The sequence below is a fragment of the Hetaerina americana genome, unplaced genomic scaffold, assembly GCF_022747635.1.
Source record: "Hetaerina americana unplaced genomic scaffold, ioHetAmer1.1.p SCAF_5, whole genome shotgun sequence".
NCBI classification, from domain to species: domain Eukaryota; kingdom Metazoa; phylum Arthropoda; class Insecta; order Odonata; family Calopterygidae; genus Hetaerina; species Hetaerina americana.
Window position 1 is genome coordinate 3,329,189 of NW_027287095.1, and position 24,887 is coordinate 3,354,075.

The 24,887-nt window shown below is 35.1% G+C and overlaps 1 protein-coding gene across 3 annotated transcripts in view; it reads left to right on the forward strand.

Moving 5' to 3' along the window:
• The window catches only part of Cbp53E (Calbindin 53E), a 204,314-nt gene that overhangs the window by 160,168 nt on the left and 19,259 nt on the right, over positions 1 to 24,887 (forward strand). For all 3 annotated transcript variants that reach the window (XM_071592097.1, XM_071592099.1, XM_071592098.1), the window contains exons 4-8: positions 12,390 to 12,479; positions 14,494 to 14,580; positions 17,015 to 17,071; positions 19,224 to 19,307; positions 20,858 to 20,913. In XM_071592097.1, coding sequence (XP_071448198.1) covers positions 12,390 to 12,479; positions 14,494 to 14,580; positions 17,015 to 17,071; positions 19,224 to 19,307; positions 20,858 to 20,913 — 374 coding nt within the window. The remainder of the gene's footprint in view (positions 1 to 12,389; positions 12,480 to 14,493; positions 14,581 to 17,014; positions 17,072 to 19,223; positions 19,308 to 20,857; positions 20,914 to 24,887) is intronic.

Here is a 24,887-nt window from a genome sequence, read left to right on the forward strand (position 1 = left end):
AAAACAATATCCTCCAGTTTCCGAGTTCCTCCTGAGGAATATTTTTATTTTTCAATTAAATTATGTAATACTCAATTCAGGTTTTTAATAACTTCATTGATGAACAGAGGTAATCTTCAATCTATAAATCTAGCTTGTCAATGTGTGAGGGTTTGTAGTGAAAGCGCAAACCATTCCCATCCTAAATGTTTGTCTTGTGTCCAACGAATATTTATTTGTGTACAGAATCTCTTTTTTCTGTTCAGGAGTGCTGTTCAGGAATTTGCTGTAGAAAACCCCAAGAGGAAATGATTCCAAATGTTTTATGCGCGATAGGCGATCATCAAAGTTACCAAGCAGTCCAAGGGCTGTTCTCCTCATCAAAAGCCCGGGGAATAAGATTTCGGGCGCAGGTGTCAAATGTACCGGGAGCCATATACTGGGGGAGAAAGGACATCATCTCGGGAAATCAGATTGGTCACGAGGGGGCTGTTTTTGCTTCCATGGCCGGCAAAATGGAGTCTCCTGGCATTTGATTGGACGAGACGATGACACGGAAACATGTGGGGGGTTAACGGCTGGGTCAAGCAGCGGAACTCTTGCCTGAGTTGGTCGATTGGTGGGAACGCATGAAGTCTTTATTGCAAGTTTCGAAACCCCAGTGGACTGAAGGTTAACCGAGATTTTCCCTTAGATTAGTTGAAACTCTTGTTTACCTAAAGTAGTAGCTTTTATATATTGCTCGAATTTGCTATTTTAATCACATCCGCCGAAGTTATGGGAGATTTTGATTCATTGTCTGCAGGGGTTCTCACCCTACTTATCTACGTTTGGACCGTTTACCCATTATACCCGCAAGATTTTCAATGTTTCATCTACTTACACAATTTTTTTTGGGGAAAGAAAAGCATAAAGGCCATGTCCCCACGTTTGGAAAAATTACGTGTATACTCTAGGTGAGTGATGGTATTCAAATTTTATAAATTATATTATACGCATTACATTATAAGCATTTTGCCAAAAGTTAACCGTTCAATTATAATCCAAGTTGAACTCATACAAAGTAGATATCTTGCATTTAAAGTGCGACTTTATTTAATTTTTTAAATTTTTCTTTGGGGATCGAGATGGTGCGGTAGCTAGCGTACTGGCTTCCCATCCAGAGAGCCCTGGTTCTAATCTTGGCGGCGGCAGATATTTTCAGTAGTATTCCGAGGTGCTTTGTGGAGAGCATTTTACGTGAGTACACCGTCCGTCAAATGGGACGTTAAACTGCGGACGCATTGACACCTTTCGTTAAGAGTAGGCTAATTCCGGGTTTCTCTCCCCCCATCCTTCTTTCCTATTCCTCCCTAATGGCGCAAATTACCTTAGCTGTCGGTCGCCTGTCCTAATTAATACTACTACTAATTTTTCTGCGATTGGAAAAAAATACACACATCGATTGAAAATTTTTTAAATGTCATCAATATATGGTTGCTTTTTCATAGGTACCCTCTTTTCCGTAGATTAAAGAGCCGGGCCTTGTCAAATGCTTAGGTTGCAAGGGAAATGACCCCTTTGGCCCACCTGCCACGGGGAGAAACCAGTAGTTAATAGGCCTTAAACTATATTTCTATGCAACTTTTATTCAATTCACTTTATATTTTCCGTTTACATCTCACCCGTCATAAAATGATTTCATATTATGATACATCAACATTTTGTACCATATGCTAATTTCATACTTTTCTTATTCATGGTAACTTATCTAAGCCTTTTCTTTATGACGCGACAGCTACAAATACCAATTGCAGGCGTACAGTGGCTGCAAACATTAATTGGACAAATACATTTTTTTGGCCGTTTAGATTTCGAAATGGGATCCAGACGCTCTTCCTTTCGCCAGAGACATGGGGTCAAAATTCTTTTGCTCATAGCATAAGAAAGAACCGAACGAATGAACTTGTTGGTCTTGGACCGATTTATTTATTTATTGTGCCTGATTTTAGAAACTAAAATGCTATCCCTTCGTCAAGGAAGGAGGCTGCCAAAGAAACACACCTTAGGACACGCGAAACCGAACCTGGTATCCCGATTTAGGAGGGTATCATCAAGCCCTAACAACTAAAGTCATCACAGCACTCATTTTAGAAGAAAGGCAAAAGAAAGAAAGACAATGTATCATCGACTAAATCCAGCTTATCCATCTTCAGGTATCTGGTTTTGATCATCGTGTACTTTTTCAAATATTACATATGCGCTATTAACCAAATCAAACGTCTAACGATAAAAGTCCCTTTACATAATGTTCTATTAACTTCCATGAGGTTGATTGGTGAGTTTCCCCGGAAATGGTAATTGCGCTTCTCACTCGACTATCCCTTATGAAATTCATTTGATGACACAACTTTGGCCAATCAAAGTTAAGCCCAACAAAATTTTTATGTATTTTCCTTCTTTCGTAAGTATTTTTCTTTACCCTTCTGATTTTATTAATGCTCCGCATCCGTTTTTCTTAGTTCTACCACTTTGGGGTTACACCTTGAGGCACAACACATTAGTTTCTTATGGCTTACGTTGAAAAATCTGTTTTCACAAGAATTTTGTATAGAGCGCGGAAAAAACCCATAATAATCGAAACGAAAGCTCGTTTAACGGGTGAGTGTATGGTTTTTTGAAATTCAGGTGGGACAGGAAGGGAAGTACTCCTTTCCCTGCGCCGAATATGGTTTCCCAGGAATATCTAAGTCTCTCAAAGTTGCAATGAAATTTTCGAGTCCTCTGAAAATAACTATAAAGTCAGTATAAAAATTTTAGACTACGCTTCCTCTGGCAAATAGAGCTAACAAATGTTGAAGCATATTATTTCTATCAGTAGTTCCAACAAAAGTAAACTCAAAGGGTCTCTAAGTTGACTTGTGGCTTTGGCCAAAGAAATGCACGAATTGTATGGTGCTGAGGGTGTTACTGTCACCTATCCCGGAACCTAAGGTCAAAAGTCGTACGTTCTACCACTAGGTGACATCGCTCGTTAGGATAAATTGTAAGTGAGGTGGTGTGATTGATAACTCGATAAACTCGACAGAAACTGCTTAGTGAATCAAATAAAGAACACATTTTATCTCCGTCGGGAAATTATATTCTGTGAAAGTTCGATTTATTTTCCCGTAACGGAATACTTACTTTTTCTGCGGTTTTCGTCCGTTGCAAATTACCATCGGTTTTCCAATGTCATTAGCTAGCATTAAATTCTTGCAATACGAGTGTGAACAGTGTGGAAAAATTTCTGATAAACATACATATATTTGAATCCACATTTGGGAAAATTAAACTATCACGCAAGGTATAATCTGGATGTACAGGTATGTCGATTGCCAAGAAGCTTTCGAATCTTCTGCATTGAGATTCACACGTGCATTTCCCCCAAGCCTTAAGAAGTTCCTGGAGAAGTTTTGCAGTTTCTGGGCAAATATGGAACACGCTCTCATTGTTATTAATGGGCCCAACATTTTCTGCATGTTCGGCGCGTTTCCAGCACGAGATTCTACGATTCCTCAGCAAAAGTTGCTCGCTAATGCGTCACCTTCGACAGCAGCCCCTCTCCCCTCCCACACTACCCAGTCCCCATTTCTTTATCCTTTCCATCACTCCCACCTAAACTTCCTCGGGGGTGTGGGGTGAGATTGGCAGGGGGAGACGTCGGCAGAGTAAAGAGGAAAAGATTGTGATGAAAGAAGACCGAGAACCTTGTGCGAGTACTCTCTCCTGGACCACAAAGTTTGTGACTAATGTGTTCCAAAGTTTTACTCCGGATTATGCATGAGCATTATAACTCTGGAACGAGTGTCCTTAAAGTTCCCTCATACGTTTTGAAAAACTTAAACAGCCTTCGAAATGGCACGACGCTGACAGTTGTTCAGCCCCTACCCGAGATAAATAATCCAGGTGAAACCGAATAAATTTCCCAATGTAGCTCGAATCGGACATTGGTGGCTAACCAGAAATAGGGTCACTAGGTCAGGGCAATTTTTCGGTCGAATGGTTTAAAATTCCCTCAATTCTTCCATCTCTCACACGCTGCTCGACCGAATGGTCATTCGTTGGATCTTTTCCATTTGGCAATGATAAGGGGGTCGTTCTCGGACGATGTTGGAACTCAAAGGGGGTTAACTCATACGCCGCGACTAAATCCTGCACCCTTTATTTGCTCGTCTCCTTCTTCCATACAAGCTAAGCTGTGATTAAAATACACTCATAAAACTCATTAACCTACCTTTGCATGAATCAATCCATGCGGTCTCCTGCATGACCTCTCGTTTCCTTGTTTCCATGTTGTTCGTGATAACGAATCTCAAAAATGTATCTATAAGTTTTTTCAGTTTGATATATTTTTTTGATCGGAAAGGCTTCATTATGCTGCATTCCTCAATTAAAAAGCCGAGTGGTACCTGAAGTGTCACGTCTCATCTTCGTCTACCTTCAGTATTCGTGATAGGTTTAGGGCCTCCAATTTGCATTAAGGATTTCGAATATTATTTTAAATAGAGCCTAAAATCTTACTTAAACTGGTATATTATGTCCGAATATAGTAATTATATAGCAGAGGATTCTTAAATTAAACTTATTTCTTCGAGCTTGATTATTTACTTACTCCTTAAATACACTCAATTCTCATTTGAGTCCCACGCCCAAATGCCTACTATGGCATATACCGTGCATGGCAAATGTACCTGTATCTCAACAGGTGGTAAGTATTTGAATTAATTATAAACAAATACTCAACCTTGAAAGGATAATGTCTGGAATGATTGAATATGGGATGGAAAGAGGGGAACTCTTTTGAAATTACCTACTTTGAAAGGCTTCGGAGTATGTATACCTGTACATTTTGAAGGTATTTATCTTATTCATGTGAATGGAATATTTCTTTTGTTTTCTCCAAGCATCCGGATTCTTCATTGAATATACTGGCTGTTAATCCCGGAAACTAAAAGAAATAAAATTTGAGATTAAATGAAAAATATCTGGTAGTTTACATATTGGTTAAAATACATTGCAAATAACTGGAACAAACCGCCAAAAGTGAAATGTCAACTATTATTGATGCATATGGTGCGGAATAGCAAGTATCATTGAGCAAATAACATGAAGGACTGCACTTTCATTAAACTCTGCAAAAATAAGGTATGTGCCTCAGGCTTTCTCCGAAAACTTCCAATTCAAGCCGATTTGAGGAATTACAAATGGTGAACACTTGACTAATCTCTTAGCCTTTATCTTTGCCCATGTATCAATATTTTTTTCACGATGAAGTATAGTAAATTAAATTATATAAATAATCACATAAAAATGATTATAATGTATAATAATTAATTCATTATTGTTTTTATTCAATAATTTCGAAAAATTTTAGTAATATTTTTTTCAATTTTCATTTACATCTCTAGAATAATCATGACGCACGAATTTATTGGCACCGTTTTGGTATGTGTCATTCTCTTGCCGTAATGCGCCGGATATAAATGGATGTACAGTATGTCACCTGGAGCGTAAATACATTTTCAGTAGTACCTTTTTTTATATATTCCTTTTCCTATTATTTAAATCTACTCGAATACGTGTCTCTCAATCATTTTACAAACAACAGGTTTTTAAAATATTTGGAGTCTTTATTTTATAACAAATACGGCGTAATCTCATTAACTCTAGTGTAGTGAGTTGTTTTTAAAAGAAATTGGTTGCCTGAAATAAGACGTTAATCTGTACATACTTCGATGCATCGGCAGTAATCAGAGATTTTGAATATTCCGATTGACGAAAGTGCCGCATGACATGTAGAAAGGATGTGCTGCTCGGATTGCAAACTTTGGACCTGTAATTACATCATTCATTCCCACTTCCATTAGCAAACAATGGGATTCCATTATTGAGAGATAATTGAAAAAGATCTTTCAGCGGCTTAGTCGGGAATGTCTCATGCAGTTACGGAAAGATCCTCACTGAAATAACACTACCACAAAGTACAAAACCACCACAAATAGTGATCCAAGAGAAAAATTTAGTTAGTACTTTGAGAAAAGTTTTCTTTGAAGAAAAAACTTCATGGTGAAAACATTTTAAGGAGGTCGAGTTGCAAAGTTGATATGTAGTAATTCGGTTAAAAGTTCAGATCGGACGAGATAGAAGTGAAGATGAATGTAACTTTAATGTTAGCAGTTTCGTGGCTATCAGAACTGAAGCGATGCAAAAGTCTTTATTCAGGGAAAATGGCCAAATGCTTTGGTTTTTCTCTCAATATCGATGATTCGGTATTTTCTCGGACATTTAGATTCAATTATGATGAGGTGAAGGGACAGTTATCGATATGACAAATCCTGATTCGTCTAAGTTTAATCAAATTTTACGTCAATTATGTAGGCAGAGTATCCATGTAATATTAATATCGATTATAGCCATAAAATCAAAGGCTCCCTACTTTCAGACTATTAACTTACTCAATTCTTTCATTACTTATATTTAAAGTGCTTGAATAGCATTTCAATTTTATCTTCTTCCTTTTCTCTGTGATTTCCAGCTTCAAAATTGTTAAATAAACTTCGATACGTTCAAAGCGAAAAGATTAATCTTGCGTCAACATTGAAAATATCGCTATTGGTACTATGTTTTCAGACATTCCATCACCTGAATAGAATAAGACATGAACATGAACCACAGGAATAATAAAATAATTGAGTTATTTACGATTGTGGTTTTGTGACTAAGTTCCAATATACTCTGTTGTTCTCTCAAAGATCAATCTTACTCCCTCGAATGGAGTCTTATCGAGATAGGTTCATTCATTCGTATGCTATCGTATTTGGGCAAAAGGCCGCGATATCCAAAGTGATATCCCTGTTCTTTTATGAGCATGGTGAGCATTGAAAAACGTCAGGAATAATTCTTTAATAACTCTTTAATTTAATTTAATCACAAATTGTAACTTCTTTGAAAGATGTGAAAGGAATCTTTTTTGATTAGTTGCGACAGTCATAGTTTTAGCTTATGGCATAGGATTTAGATAAATGCTTATATAAGAAAGGCACAACTTTCTTCCGGCTGTACTATGACATTATGGGAGCTAATGAATGCAATGTAAATGCTGTTGTCGTGATTTTGTATAGCTCAAATCTTAAATGTTCTTTCCCGTTTTCAAAAACTTTCCTCTACTGAAATTTAATCAGACGCGATGGGGCGGGTCACACTCCCTATGCGAGGCGGGAAAGAGTAAATCTCCTCACAAAGGGTCATTTTTGACTTCAGTCAGGGAACAATTATGAAAACTCTTGCCTTTTAAGGGGCCTTCCGGACCGGAGGTTAATTGGACCCTCTCGCCAATATTTGTTGATAGAAGGTTGAATGATTTTGAAGTTTAAAAGTCTAATTGCCCGTAGATAGCTCGAGTGTCGAAAAAAATTGAGGCGATTCCTTAGCAAAGGGCCAATGAATGGAAAATGTCATGCATCGATCTACGTCCTGAGACGTCCCCTCCGATCAGAATTTGAACGCACGATGAGGAAATTCAATTACGCAGCGGCGTGCTGTTCGACAAGGCAACAATTATATTTGGGTCCCCTTAAAAGCCTGCTGGTTTTTTATTGCACCCATTAATAAAGCCGGGACACATAAGCAAGGCAGACATGAGAAGGGACGGGAGGGTAACATCGATAAAAGTTTTACCAGGGTCTCTCGAAAGAGGAGAGAATGGCCGAGAAAAGATGGATGGAGGGGAGGTTAGAGGCAATGGTGGTTTTAAGTTGAAATGGAATGGGGCGGCGGGGTGCGATAGAGGGGGAACGGAGACTACTCTTCAGTAAGTTGCTAAGAGGTTGATTCATCATGAACGCACGAAAGGTCTCAAAAAATGTTAAACTTCGATGATCTCAACTTTAATGAGAGTTTTATCAACCTTAAATTATGTGGAGAGCCTGTCAAGACTGTGAACTCATATGCAGCTTAACTGGTGAAATATGCCACTCAATAAATGAGAAGGGAAACTCTTTTAGATTTGCAAGGAAGGATTAATGATGGCGTCGTATTTTCCGTGGGTTAAGAAATACAGCGCACAGCATTGCTGTTAGATTTTCAACCCACATCATTTTAAATTAGGAGTTAAAAGTTGTGAGTTGATTTTGCTGGTACTGCATTGAGCAAAAGAGCTAGGTTTAATATCGGTCCCATTGCAGTTACCATGGTTTAATATCACTAGCATTCTACGAGTTAAAGTAGCTTTTGGATTTACACAGGTATTACAATGGTGCAGCGATACGTACACGTAACATAGTTTTCCTAGTAGTAGTATTTAAGGGAGGCGACCGACTGCTAAGGGTATTTGCGCCACAGGGGATGGACAGGAAAGGATAGAGGGTGGAGAGAAACCCGTCGTCGGTATTAGCCTACTCTTAACGAAAGGCGCCAAGGGGTCCGCAGCTTCCCATCCACCGGACGGCGTACTCACTCCAAGTGCCCTCCACAAAGTACCTCAAGTAGGGATCGATATACCTCTGAAAAATGTTCAACACCGCTAGGATTTGAACCCGAGCCCTCAGGGTGGGAAGCCAGTAAGATAGCCACCGCACCAATCCCGATCCCCATAATTTTCCTCTTTCTCGATAAGTGCACAACCTTTGTTTTGTTTACACCCTTACTCATCTCATACCTAACGCACTGACTTCTCAATTCTCTCAGCAATGATTGAAGCCCCTTAATTGGCAGGTAGACTCAAACTTGATTATTCGCAAACCTACTTGATTTTATGAATTCTCCACCGACTTTTCCTTCGGTCTCCTATTCTCCCCATGTCTTTTCAATCATTTTCTCCGCATATACGTCGAAAGGCACGGTAGATAATGGGCAATCCTGCCTCACTCTTCTTTCTAGCAGTGCCTATTCATACTCTCCACCCGCCACTCGCACAAGACCAGGCTTAAAAATGTGCAGTTTGTGGATTAGTCTTTTAACCCTCCAGTCTCAATCCTATTATCTGAATTAAATTCATCAACTCTACCTAATTTTTTTCTGTCAAAAGTTTTTTTACAAAATCTGAAAAAAAAAAAGAAAAATCCATCCTCCATTCCTATACGTTCATATTACCTGATACTACGTGCCTCTCTATAGTGACCCCATTGCTGCTATACGGGAGCATCACGCGAGCCTCTTACCTTTGAGAACCCAAACTCATTTTTCCTTAAGTAATCAGTACCCCGAAGAATTATTATTTGATTGCATTACCCTCGATGTCCTTTCTCTCTCATCATCAAATATTCCTGAGCCTAAGCTATCCTCATCCATGTCATGTTCTCATTATTTTTAGCTTGCCGGTTGGATTTCTTTATCATATGGATTCTCTACATAATGTTTCCATCTCTCATGATTTTTTTCTGGTTCATTTAATAATTCTTTTATCCAATCTTTCATTAGTTTTATGGATATTTCCTTATTACTTTCTAAAAGTCCATTCAACTTCCTGTACAGCGAACCAATTTCACCCTTACTTTGTCAATCTTCCGTACCTTTGGGCGACGTTTTCCACCACACTTCTGTCACTGTATTGATTTCATGCCTCAGTTTATTATTCAACCCTTAATACTCCCTTCTACTCATCTCTTTGTTGATATTCTTTTAGCTCCTTCTATATTTCCATTTATTTTTCTAATTCTCTCGTCCGTAAACCATGGTTTTCTTGCCCTTTTCCTATTGTATTTTCTTATAGCTTGGTTTGAATTTTGATATCTCTTTTTTATATGTTCCCGTTTTTCTTCTATTTTTTTACCTCCCTTTCTTCAATTATCATTTTCTCTGCATTTTTTGCCGGTGCTTCCTTCTTATCGTCCTGGTTAGTGTTTTAAAATGCCATTTTTTCAACTGTTTTCACTGTTTTATTCTCTTAAAACTAACGTTAAGTTTGTAGTCATTCATTTTATAAAATGAAATTATAAGTACAATTGTTTAACCAAAATATTTTGGAATATTTTTGGAGTGATCTAAGTGTGAAAGGATATTAGTTCTATATACATGTAGTTCAATAAGTCCCCAGGAAGTCTGTCATTAAATCTACAGACCACTTTGGCCGGAAAAACTAATGCTCCAAAAGCAATCGCCCCAAGCCTCCGATCTTCATTAAGCAAAAATTAGCTTGATTAACAATTCAATTCATTTATCTACCGAATATTTTGTGAGGCAAAAAATGATTGTAGACTGCAAAATGAATTCAAGAATAAAAATTTAAAGCGCAGGTGGAAACTCATTGTGAATTTTGAATTTACATAGTTTCATAGTAGTTGTCTTTATAAACTCAGCTAAGGATGGCCGCTTTATGTAAAATTAAAAGGTTTACATTACTATTCAGATTTCATGCTATACCTTACATCTAAAATTAAATATTATCACTCATTAATGTAATGAAATATATTGATTATGACTGTATGAATGCATTAATTTTGATTCCTATGGTTTATAAATATCTTAATTATGTTGATTTTTAAATAATTTCATTCTAGTCGAAAATAGCTAGCGTAAAACCTAGCATAGCCTTTCCATAATATGAAGATGAAACGTAAAAATAAGAAAGGAGTAGTAATGGAAAGTTTAGTAATGAAAATATCGGGAGAATATTTGAATGTCGTGGAAAACTAAGGAAGATTCTCCACAAAAGAAAAGAGGGCAAAATATATGTGATGTGGCAACGTATACGTGATTATTATGTGGGAGACGGATGTGAGGATTTTTTTAATATGACAGTGCATATATGTTTTTTTCAGGATCACCACGATAAGTTTTGTTCTACAATTAATGATTTTCTACGTTTATAGGTTATATATCATTTAATATTCATCATTCTTTCTGTCTTAATATGTCCGGCCATGAAGTATTACATATATCTGTGTGGGTTTTTCTATTATAAAATTATTAATGGTTTATCTTTAATGCTTTTGTTATGACAGTGTCCCAGATCTTCTATGAATGACAAATATTTGGCCAAGCACACAATGACCAATTGCTTACTGCTCAACAAAAATAATGGACAAAAATACATATATTGTATTTAAGAAAAATACCGTGCATTTGCCCTTCAAATAGTTATATTTTTATAATTCACCTCTGTAATTTGCTAACAAATCAATACACTTTGAAAGACGGTCAGACTTTATGCCAGGCAAATATATAAACCAAAGGGTTGTATGTAAACTACAAAGTTAAATGGTATTTTGACTCAAGAAACACTCGAGATCAAGTAGGACCAAAGGATATTTAATCTATGCCCACACCAGCTAAACGAATTAAAAGTGGCCAAGTGATTCAAAGGATTTCATGCAAAGAAAATTCAAGCCTATAAGCTAATGGGTTCTCTTATGCGTTTCGGGAAAAATTTCAGACCTCAAATCAATATTTATCTAGACACTTTGATTTTTCTTCGAAGTGTTTCAAAATTAGATTCGGAATTAAAATCAATTTTTACCTCCTAAAACTACTTGTTACAGCTAAGTGTAATTGAATAGGAATAACTTAATTTCTTATAAAATTAGCAGCACTTAATTGAGTCACTTGGAGCATTTCAAGTACATTGGAAAACTCTTACCTTCAAACCATTCTTACATCATAAAAAGCTGAAGAAACTTGGATAACTTTAATGGAATATATTGAAACACTATCTACGGTAAAAAAAAAGTGTTGCTGGAAATAATTTGGGAACCGTTTGCAGAAAATATCAGGAGCTAAATAGTAAAAGCGCTAATTAAGGTTTTAGACAATTTTGAACAAAATCTGTAAATTTTTATGTGATAAAATAAATTGAATACGGAACTGATAAATGTAAATGATTGTAATATACATCTGATTAATCGATGGCATCTATAATTTTGAGCCCCTTAGTTTTTTTGTATAATTAGTTTTTTATTGTCACCTTCGGTTCCTTTAATGGTCATTCGACTGGGAAAATCCTTAGTTCTCTGCGATAACCTGCGTAATAAATAGTTGGCATACAACATACTCTGCCACTTATACGCGTGATGGCTCAACAGGACGTTTTTAAGTGTGGAGTACCTGAAGTAAGTATGACACCATTTAGCATGGATGAATAAAGAAAATTAATTTCATTAGATTGCTTCTAGTAATCATGAATTAAATCTCTTCTAATGGAACCGATTCTAAAATATAAGGTAGCTTCTTTACAATATTCGTTGATAAGATTCGCTCACTATATTCAATAAAAATAAAATTAACTTTTCTTCAATCAAGATAATGAAATCAGTGCCACTTTCTTTTTGACTCAAATTCTTTGTTTGAAAAGCCTTCAATTATTTCATTTGCCTACTTGCTTTCTACAGTTACCTTTGTGACTTAAGAGATAGAAAGGAGTCAGTATTAAATGGAACTTTCTCTTAAACCCTCAGGTTGTGTCGGATGCGATGCTGGGGGAGCTGAAGCAGTGTTTCATGGAAGCGTATGATGACAACCAGGACGGAAAAATCGACATCCGGGAGGTAAGTGAGCCTTCAACTCTGGCGGAGGGCCTTTGAGACCACGTCAACTCGATACCGTGGAGCAAAAGGACAAGCGCCACAAAAGGGTGCGCGTAGTGAATTTTTCGAAGCACTCTCCTCTGATGATTCCCAAGGCATATCAAACGCCGGAAACAAGCCTCGGTAGCCTTTATCTACTGTAAATCAGAGTGCCTTATCACTTAGTCCGTATACATCCACCCAGTACCAAGAATAGCTACACTCAACAACATTATAAAAACGTTTTTATACTAAAAAACAATAATGACCCGAATCCAACTTCAGTAAAATTTAACATTCCATTTGTGGAGTTGAGGGAAATTCTCTATACCGGATAATTTCCATTCAATTTTTTTTTAATCCGGAAAATTGTTTATCCTAAGAATACCTTGAACCATTATAGAAAGATGCCTGCGGTATTGAAAGCTCAGAACTTACCATGACCAAAGAGTAACTCCGACAATGTATTGATTAAAAATCAATTTCCTTGAGTAAGACTTGACATGGACCGTAAAATTCTTAAGGGCATTTTCAAGTTAAAATATTAGTTTAAAGCATAAAACTCAAAGTTCATTTTGTTTGCTCAAATTCTTAATTCCAGCCATAGGACATACGTGAATTTCTGTTTTTTTTCCTTTCATGAATGAATCATTAAAATTTCCTCACGGATGTATCTACGTTATCATCAAGGTAGTCATTACAGTAAGTCTCCTAAAATAATAAAAAAAATTTATTCACTTAAAAGCCTGATCTTCATACCATTTTACTTAGCTAGATTGCTATCACACTCGTCACTTCGCTCTAGGATAATGCCGAGCCACGGAGAACAATATTTTTCTCATTCATTTTTGTTAAATATCTCCTTTAAGGTATGTTATTTTGATAAATTGACAAGTAGAAGAAAAAATGTACGCTTACCCTTTATACTTTCACATTTTTAATGACAGCAGATTGCCATAGGCACGGGTGTTCTACGTCGTAGCCCTCATGCAAATATGTGCCTAGTATTTATTCTATTAAATGCTTTGAGAGCTAAGATGGTATCGCACAGCAAAGTCAACTTTGGAAAAACATTATGGCAACTCAACGACCTTTCCCCGAAGCATTCGAGCCCCCAAGCCTTCAGGTTAGTTCCAGCCGCGTTATCGGGTAATGATCTAACCCAAGAGTCTACAAACTATGGCTCGGAGCCAGAACCACCAGCAAAGGGTTTCACCCCGACGCCTCGAATGTTTAATTATTGAACTTCGAACGGATTAAGTGTGAACAACGCTTTTGACAACCACAGTGAACTAATTGCAGAACATTGGTTTCCCCTCACAGTGGTACTCAAGAGCCCGACACAAATAGAAATTTCCAATCCCTGTTCTATTCAATTTTTTCCAAATATGTTAATAATTACTAAGGGTTAGGACTTAGTCAGATTTATTTTGAAATAATTGCTAAATAGAGTGATTATGTAATGTTATTTAGTGGGTGATTATCGGAATTACGTCATTTTATAACAAATAAACAAAAAATTACGAGAACTCAGCAATTAGAATTGGAAAAAAAATATCGCTTATAAATCTCCTATTATATTACATAAAAATATGAAACTTTTATGGATTTGACCGACGATGCATTGGTTTACCGTGATACCCGTAATCCTGAGGGCACAGAGTTTTATCAGATGATCTTAATGCTATACAACGCTGGTGCGAAACTTGGCAATCAGAATTAAACTTAAAAAAAGTGCGTAGTGATGACTTTTTGGAAAAAGAGTCATTTCCTCCCGAGCGCCTATTGCGTCGGGACTAACGAGATGGAATGTGTAGACTCAGTAATGTCATGTTCGGGTAAAAATTAGTCAGGTGTGTATTCACCTACTGCCACACACCCTTTGGTGACTTACAGGATACTAAAATATCTATTAAAAATCTAAAAAAAACATCACATTAAGAAAATAGCTCTGGGAAAAAATGTGTGCATATATCTTTCTTTATTTTTTTTACAGCTGGCACAACTGCTACCAATGGAAGAGAACTTCCTTCTCCTATTCAGATTTGACAACCCTCTTGAATCAAGCGTGGAATTTATGAAGGTTAGTTGTGTATTTTTAGCAACCGACGTCTTTGAGTAACTGCATTGCCAGTACCAAAGATAAAATTCTCCATGGTAGGCGCTGCTTTGCTGGCACGGAACATTGAAATTAAACAATTAAAATTAACTATGCTAGTATCCGCAGCTTAATTTGATAAAAGGAAGAGTAAAACTAGTGTCGCCCGATAAAGCAACATCAGATACAATGGGGTTTGGGTTTGTACCTGATGACGCCTAAACGGTCGAAGTAGTTGAATTCTTCCTTTTTTAAAGTGACCTTTGAATGCGAACAAATTTTATTTTAACTTTTTGCTAGTATCAGAAATGCTACATGAACGCTCATATCCGGTCACTCCATATCCGATTTTCCTTCAATGGCTGCAGATAAACGGGCATTACCATGAATTTGCCCTAAATTTGTTAACTCTTAACTAAATTTCCATAAATGTTTTTTTCCACAGTACGCAATTGCACAAACGTGTGAGTCATGATTAGAAAATTGAAATATAATGATTCTTTGTTTCCCTTGTAGCTTGTTGTGGTAAATTCTATGGAAGCGTCCGTCCAGGAAATGATTTATATAAAGCCCCCCTAATTGGGCGTTTGTAAGAGGTGAGAAATTAATTTATGGATGAATAGCGGGTAGAATTTAATGAAACCGATCTGATTTGAAATAAAAGTTTACGTGATACCCGGATTAAGGATATATCTGTGATATTTAATTTTGCAATGCCGACGAAATATACAGTTAATATTGCACTAAGGAAGAATCAAAAAGACTTTGCGTATCCACAGGAAAGAATTTATTATGATGGACTGGTTTTTCTACACTGTAGCATCAGCGCTACTGTTTAGCGAAACTAGTCGACAGTAATAAATTCTTTACCGTAATTCTTCAATGTATTTCTCTACATATTTTTATATATTTTGATATTTATCCACAAGGATAAATGAATGAATATGGTAGAACAAGGACAGAGGGCGGGAAGTGCAGCATTATTCTGCTCTCTGGGTAACATTGGGCGTTTAAATCGCAATGCACAATGCAAACAGAGCATTGCCATATGGGCAGACTTGCCATATGGGCAGACACTGCGCTCAAAGCACGTCAAATTATTGCCATCGAGTCTAGTTCCTCGGAGGACTAACATATAACATCTTCACCTCAATTAATCCTACGATTTTTGTAGGTTTTCAAAGCCGTATTTTGATGCATAGATAGACTCTGAATTCTGCTTTAAGTGGAATGTTTTTAAACTTAATTTATTTTCAGCTTGAATATATTTAAGCTGTGGTCTTTCGAAGAGAAATGAAGGTGCGTTCTACGCCGCTTCACAAAAGTTAAAGTCTATAAGACCTGCAAAATGTAATATTTTGTATTGTAAAATTACTCTCAATGAAAGCCGAAAGCTACCTACATCAATGAACATAGTAATCTGTTGTGACTGCAAAGGATACTGGACATCACGAGAGCGTAAAATTTTGATGAAAAATGCAAAGCAGTACCTTTGAATGCCCACAGGTGTTCGAAAAGTTTTTTTTAATAACAGATTTTAACAAAAACTTATTCTTAACCTTTGTCTTTCCACTAAATTCTTAATTTCAAAATTTGAAATCCAATGAATCATGCAGTAATAAGAAATAAAAAAGAATTCAGTAGTTCTAAAAACCGAATGCACAAGTACTTAATTATATTAATGAAATAAATAGAGTATGCAAGAGACCAACCAAAGTTCACTACGTAGCAGAAGATTTTATGTTCTTTATGAGTTTTGACATCACACCCTATGCCACTCTCAGGATTTATTAAATCTGATAGATGATGTTTTATTATACCCGCAGTTGAGCATGCCATTTCCAGTCTAAAAAATAGAATGAGTTTCCACTGCACGCAATTTCGCTTAGTGTAATTTCATTCGTATCGTGATCAGCAGAACGGCCTCTATTCTGTTATTTAAGTGTTTAATCTTTGACGTGTATTTTCAAAGTACGGGTTTGCTAATTTTGACGTAAAAGTCAACTGAAGCCCTTCACTTAGTGAATTTGCATGTGGAATTGTTTGGCGTGGAACCAAGAGCATTTAGTATCAAATCACTAACCCCGATCAGTTACACATTAATAAGCAAGCTGAACACTTATCAAAGGCCTAATGCACCATTAAGTCAACAAAATAAGAAGAAGCCCTTTGGAATGCATTCTAAGTATAATGAAATTGAAAAGTAAAAATATGAGGCAGCCAAATATTATACACTATACATATATTGGGATGATGCAATAAATGTTATCTCCAAACAAGTTCTGTTATACGTTCAATTAATGTATCCAATGTATAATTAAATATGCAATATTCCTTTCACTATAATCGGCATGTCAAACTCGTGTGCATTTTGGAGCGAGATGATATTGTTACCACTGCTTTTCTCTTTCTTCTACAGATATGGCGAGAGTATGATACCGATGGAAGTGGATACATAGAAGCAGATGAGCTGAAGGTATAATAACCTGAAAAATTTATTTGAGTTTAATGTTGATGGACATTCAAATTCAATGGAAAAATATATATAGATATGTATATTTGCATTGTTATGTATATATATATACACACACATCATGTAAATATACAACCTATATATACGTACATGTGTGTGTGTGTGTATATATATATATATATATATATATATATATATATATATATATACACATACACACACATGTACGTATTTATAGGTTGTGTGTTTACATGACATTTTCAAAACCATAACTAAAGCAAGCTTTTTAATTGTCACACAAATTTAGGTGCATAATTATAACCTTTTCACCATTAAATTTAAATTATCTTCCGCTTCTACAAAAAAGTTTAAAATCCAATCTACTTAATCAAAGAGGATGAAATATATCAAACAAATGTTTAAGGCAGCTACACGTTATTAACATTTAAGCTACGTCAGAGAAAATATTATATCAACTGAAATTCTTATAGCATAAATCAATGCCATCGAATCTAGTTACTCGGAAGAGTAACATATAGAGGGCGTTCCGAGGGAAATTTCTTTCTAAAGAGGCTCACTGTCTCGTCAGCCATGGCTTCCACCTACTAATAATGAGTGCTGCATGTCCTGGCTGTACATAGTGAACTTTATTAACACTGGTTTATTTAATCTAGGGACAATATATTTCAATACGTGAAATAATAACCACGTTCAGATAGAAAAGCTTTCTTTAAAAACCGATATGATGAGGATTAGAAAATTACTTTTAAATATTTACACAATTCATCATAAGCTAGCCACCTCTTGTGTTTGCATGGAAAATACTTCGAACTACGTCAGAAAATTCATTTCAGTTCAGTCTAAGTGCAATCTAAGTACACTTGCTGAAGTTTTTGGGAAACACATAGAATGGTACCTAATCTAAAGCTCAATGGCGCTTGCAGTATATGTACTGCAAAGCAGAAATATGATACTGTTAGGGCACACCATCCCTCTACCGCAAAAATCTTCACTTAACATTATATAATAAGCGACAAAATCATTGCACTAAGCAGTCTATTCCACAGAAAAATTAGATCCTCGACCGACGCCGATCGAATCGATGGAAAAATTGATAAATAAAAACCATTAATTTCTTCGACAGGGGGTACCAAATATTGAACTTTGTATTTAATTGGAAACAATATAAAACCAATATAATATCAGGTGTCATTGAGACACGAGAAATAAAAAAAACTAGGGTTTAGTAAGGAGAAAATATTCACAGAACGTAATCATTATCGCAGCTATAACAATTAAAGTCACTTTATGAGAAGAAATTTAAACATAATTGAACTCAGCTGCTGTAAAATCTATTGCTTAATCTAGGATTCATTGCGAAATGAGGGGAGGTCGTAATTTAATTTCGTTTTACAAGAGACACGCACGCGAAAGATCGTAAATTTGAGATTAGACCCAAACATGGCGAAAAAAGCAACTTGTTCTCTTGCCCATCCCCGCGTGCATGGGAAATCTACACGAAAATACGTAGTCAAAAATCTCTGAATCTGTTGGAAAAAAACGATATGCCATTAAAAAAAATTTAAACCCGCCTAATTTTTCAAAGGAAAACCTACAAAAAATATCAGAATCTCAGCGGGTTTGCTGTAATATTTGTTGGTTGTTGAATTTTACCGAAGACACGGAGAGATCAAAAAACATGAGATAAAAAAGCAAAAGCAGAAACACGCCGAAAGGTACTGCCAATGCTACCAATGGTTGCCAACGTTGAAAATATTTATCATGGGAACTATAAAAGGACCATTTAGGTAAAACCTTGAAATTTTCATCGAATTTAACTCAAAATAATAAATTTCGCCGAATAATATGCATATTATCTCATGACAATTTTTCAATATGCATTCAAAATTGCTATTTTTGAGTGTCAGTACTTTCATCCCAAAATCTTTGAATTTCAATTCTATTCACTTAAATACAGGGATTAAAACTTGATAGGATATCCTTAACATATTTTTGTGCTAGCTGGGCTCCTACTCGCATTACTTATAAAATTCCCATTTCTTATTTCCTATTCTAACTGTTTCTAAAACCTTTCAAATAAAAACTGCCATTTCATATCTGCTCTTAAAATGCTTACTAAACCGTTTTCTTACAGAACTTCTTACGAGATTTACTGAAGGAGGCAAAGAGGATTAACGACGTATCAGAAGATAAATTAATCGAATACACGGACACGATGGTAAGAAAATTATAGCTATGAAAAGTTCTTTTTACCATAAGCAAATTCAAATACTTTTGCATTAATCAAGATCTTAGCCCAAAATAATGGAATTAGCAATACTCCTTTATGACAAATTCAAGTCTAAGAAAATCCTTTCGCAAATTTCCAAGTCACATGTTTTCAAAATATTTGCAAAATTGATGAGAAAATATCAAAATTCTTCCGTTTGTAAAATATATCATTACTTTTACTGTGGGTGTTTCTATCAGATCAGCACAAACGATGAATGGTGCAAGAAATTTGGAACATATATGGTCTTATTTTATAATAATATCTTCCCTTATTAAAGGGGACTTTTTATAACATACTTTCATTATGCCGCAGGGTTCTTTCATTTGAGCTTAGAAACTATAATGGCAAAAAATATTATTTACGAGACTTGATAGGGGCTCCTGATGTTACTTTTTTTATTGATATTTTAAACAAATGCCGACAGTTAATTTATACTCTTATAGCTTTGAATTCTGTCGGAAAATGGAACTTGACAGCAAAACTTAACGTATTGTGTACACTGGATTTGACGATTTTATTTATAATAACAATCAAGCATAATTTCCTTTAATATTTTTCAACGGTATCATACATCCGATTCACATCTTTAAAATGTTCTCCTTAAGCTGAAGCCAGTGTTCGTTGAAGCTGAGCTTATACACAAATAAGTATAAGGATTGTTTTATTTTGGACTCATAATTCTGGGATGTTTGTTCGTCATCACCCAAAGTCCAATATCATACCATATAACTTAAAACGTTATACTTGTAAATGCAGCTAGGAGAATATGTTTATCCTGGCATATATTGACTTGTCTCCGTTATTTTCAGAGTTCTAATCTTCTAAATCTAAATCGAACCGCCTTTGACTTTCTACTGCATTCACAAAAATTGTAATGATATTGATGGTGTCTAATATTTTGCTAGTTCGAAAAATAGAGTAAAATCTAATAAATTGGGAAAAATCCTTGACATGCATAACAGAGGTTCTGTTCTTAGAAATGCAATTCTCCACGATTTTTTTGAGTCGCCGCATTTTGATAAATAAATAATATGCTTTAATTTGTTATTTTAAAAAATCTGATGGAAATGGCGCTTGAAGTTAGCTTCACATTTCCTGCACCATTGCTGTCTCAATAATGAAAGATATTTAAGAAAAATCTTAATTACTTCTGATTGGCAAAAAATTGATATGATTCAAGGTTCTAGAATCGCAAAAAAATGGATTTAAAAATTTAAATAATTTTAAAAATTGCCGGGTTTGTTCGTATTTTGTTGCATGAATGGAATTCAATCACTACCAATAGACAAATCTCTACATAGACTACAGGCGCCATTCTTAAGTTTATCTCGAGTAAATACGTAATTAAATAATAACATTTATTGATGAATAAAGTAAATACTGTTGCATGTTATTAACTGTGTTAATATGCGCTAGGCTAATTTAAAAAATTGTAATGACATAAAATTTGACCACTAAATTATTCATGCCACATTTAACATAATTTCTACCTTCAGCTCCAAGTGTTTGATGCCAACAAAGATGGGCGCTTGCAGTTATCAGAAATGGCCAAGTAAGTCTATATTTTGACAATTAATCCTGAACAAGAGTTTTACAATAAAAATTTGTCAATGATCCATTTATATATATGATATTAGCGCGAGCTTTCGTATTCCTTCAATATAAGGCTAGGTTAACAAATTATCAAATTTATACTGTATAGATTAGCTTCCCATATGGAGTCTAGCGTTTTAACATTCACCGCAAGTTTTCAAAAAGAGTAGAAAATGATCGGTTGTGATCCAGAAAATTATAAATATTGGATAATATAATATGTTATCTTAACTATCGTGTTTTTAAACAATCAATCTGGTGAGACTAATTGAAAAATAAGTAAAAATATTACCTCATGATGGCACTTAACATATACGGCAAAAGAAATGTCTTTTTTTATTTCCGCATACTACTTAATCAGAAAGCAATAACTGAGACACTAATTTCTGGAATTTTCCATTCGATTCCTTCTACCTGAAGTAAAACTTTCAATTTTCAAGCTCCAATAAACAATATCAAGCTTGATAATGTATACATATACATTCCACACTTACTCAAAAGCTAATAGCCTTCGAGCAATCATTTAAAACGACGCCTTAACAGCAAATCTCATAATTCTTTATCCCAGTTTTTCATGTTTCTCATTTTAAAAATAATATAGGACTTAATAAAATCTCGTGACATAATTAAGTTTGTGCAAAGTTTATATTAGCTCGGCATGAAGGCAAAGCGTTTAAAAAGTAAAGGTTTAACTTCCAATCCCCAAGATAGGAGATTTTTTAAATTAAAGAGGGATTTGCTATAATTACAGTAAAAGACGTACAAATACAAGTAAACAATAAAATGGTACTTAATTGAAGATCTAGAAAGACTATTTAAAAGCAGCCGTCTCTAATCGCACCCTATAAATTATCCTCTAGACCCTTTATTTTATTCTAATTTCATGACCAATTAGTTCTTATGGTTAATAATTTATTTTAATTTTCGTTTAACAAATTCAAATGATCCTGCATTATGAAAATAAAAGCAATTTCTCTTTTCCCCAAATAATTGGCTAAAATATAGCGTCATCTGGTTTGAGAGAAAATAATGTTGATGCAAGTGGATTTCATGCACGGTTGTTACAAAATTTTTGGCTCTCTGTAAATAAAAAAGTGGAAGGTAAAATCGAAAGAAGTATGGGTATCACACGCATTTTTTTCGTCTCCAATATGTTTACTCCGTATTGAGTATTTTCCTTAATTTCAATTTCCTCAATCTCATTAAATGTCTGAAATTTTCTGTTATGGACGGATTCCGTCTCCATTCAGCTGAAGAATATGAAAAGACTGATAAGTTTGGTGTTGTTACCCATAAAGAAAAATTAGAAAGGCAAGGAATATTGAAATATGCCTGGATTTCGAACATTTCAGACTGAAAAAATGCGGGAATCAATCCAAGTTAAGATTGAACCAAATATTTTGCATAAAACTTTACGCCAACATATTGAATGTTTGGCTCCACTCTTTGCTGCGGTTGTTTCTTTATTTTCCGACCTCTAAACTCTCCTCTGCCTCCTCCCGAGTTTAGTCGCTTTCTTTACTTTTTCTTAGACAATTGGTTTCTATACTATGAACCTGTGAATTACACTGAATTAAATAACTTTCAAATCAGGTTTATTTATTGATTTAATATATTTTTGTATGTTATTAATAATTGCAAGAAACTTCTGAAACGTACTAGTCCGTTTGCATAAGTTGAGTGGTTTATAGATATGAAATGTTTCATTTGGCGAGGGTTTGAAACTCGTAGCTATTATTGACATGGACTCATTTAAAACTTTTTCTTGGTTAACATACGTATGTCTTCTAGCAAGTGGTTATATTACTTACTTTTTAAATAATTTACAGTTCACTACTCATATTAGATGAGGAGCGAAGTGAACAAACGTAGGTAATGCGATATGCTGTCACAGCGAGCGTCGATATGACCCTTGTACACTAACAGAAATATAATATGTGACACTTAACGAAACATTTTTCTCTTTCAAACAAACTTAAATAGACCCGAGGACGCAAATTAAGTTATGTTAATTTTTGCTGAATTCCCTCATGCTTTTATTAATTTTCCTTTGTAATGAATGAACTTAAATATGGAATTCATAGTTCCGATTTACGTTACACGGTTGAGCTACGGTGTAATATTTAAAATCTGATCGAATGCTACATATTTTCTCATCCACCGTTCCGCAAGAGAATAAAAATATAATTTAATGTCATGTCATGAGAACATTTTGAAGCGAGAGCATTCCAAGGTTCAAGCGGCAGAATCAAGTGTTATATTTTTTCACAGATCTAATCAATAATGTGCGATACATATTGAAAATAAAACATTCACCCAAAATTTTTAGTGGAAATATGTTTGTGTAATGGCCGAGTCAATGCAGACATATTCCTTGTTTATGGAACATTCGGTTGCCCATTGGCATAAAACAAGGTAGTGTCCAATAGAATTCATCCTATTGAAGACTATCAAATATTGTTTCAAGAAATGTATCACTCTCCTACTATACTCAATCCTCCTGCGCACCTTAAATGTTCAGCAATTCGAAAATTAATCTCTGAACACTTTTGATGGTAGTAATCGATTGATGTCTGATCGATAGGTTTGTTTTTGATCGTGGTTTTCTTGGGAGTCTTTTTTCGTGATATTGGATAATTAATCGATAGTAAATATTTAAATATAGAATTTCTGGTGTAATTCAGATTAAAAAATTTATTTTTTCTTCGATTCTAAGCAGTCAGAGCTAAAAATAAGTGTATTGGTATTTTGCCACCTCTGACCAAATTTTTTAGCTTTTCTCTTAAGACTAGCACTTCAAAATCTCTCTTTAAGCTGATCTCATACATTAGACGAAATATTTTTCAATGCCATTTCGATCATACTTACTACATCATGCAAATCAGCATTTTTATACGTTTTTCGCCAACATTTTACAGTCCGATGACCTCTGACCTGCACCAGGTCACAGGTCACATGCCGCATATTTACTGAATTATAGTCTCCCGTTTTTCAAGTTGAGGGCCAATGAGTTGATGTCGTAAAGAATGACTGGGTTCGCGTTGAAATCGAAAATAAAATATATTTTAATAATTATATAATATTTTTAACCTAATTCAATGTATAAAATATAATTGTATTTCCGGAAGAGAATCAATAAATAAAACACTACGTATATGCTCTTCCGAAAGCCCTTGAAGGGTAAGGTTGAAGTACTAGCTGACGGTCATATGTGCTAACCATACCATTCTATTCTGTTATATTCATCATTGCGAGTGCTGAGTAGCAGATAATAATTATGGAAAAACCCGTGGATAGAAAGTTCCACATAGTTTAATATTAGGAAAAATTAAAGAGTTTTCAACTACCTCCGCCTTCTTTTGAGTCGCTTGCTAACAGAATACACCGCAAATGAAAGTGTGCAATTAAAACGGGGATGATATTATTTTTTTGTGTTGTTGGACATTCGTTAAAATATTCCGAAAAAAAATTAAAGTGATCCCAATCCCGAAAGGGTTGAAATTCCTTCTCGAAACACCATCACTGATAAAAGCCTTCGGTAAACGTTTCGTTCATTTTATAAACAGTAAATATTCGCGGTAGGATAACGTTTCTCTGCGCCTACTTCCCCAAAGAAAGTTTCGGAAAAATAAATCAAGAAGTTAAAAAATGACTTTTATGAATCAACCCGTCGTCACCAGTTTATTTAACTAGACTCTAAATGAAAAAAGTTTTACAATGCAATTCTACAAAAAATTATAAGGTTAAGGTTGGGAAAGCCTTGATTAGAAAATAAAAGAGCATTATACTTGTAAATTAGATCACTCATGTTTTATTTTATGATTATTCTTTACGATCATTTACCAAAATTGGAAGTAGTAGGCCAGAGTGTGAATTGAATGCAATTTGCATTAAAATGGCCTTATATATGAATTAATTTGCCACTTCTCTTTA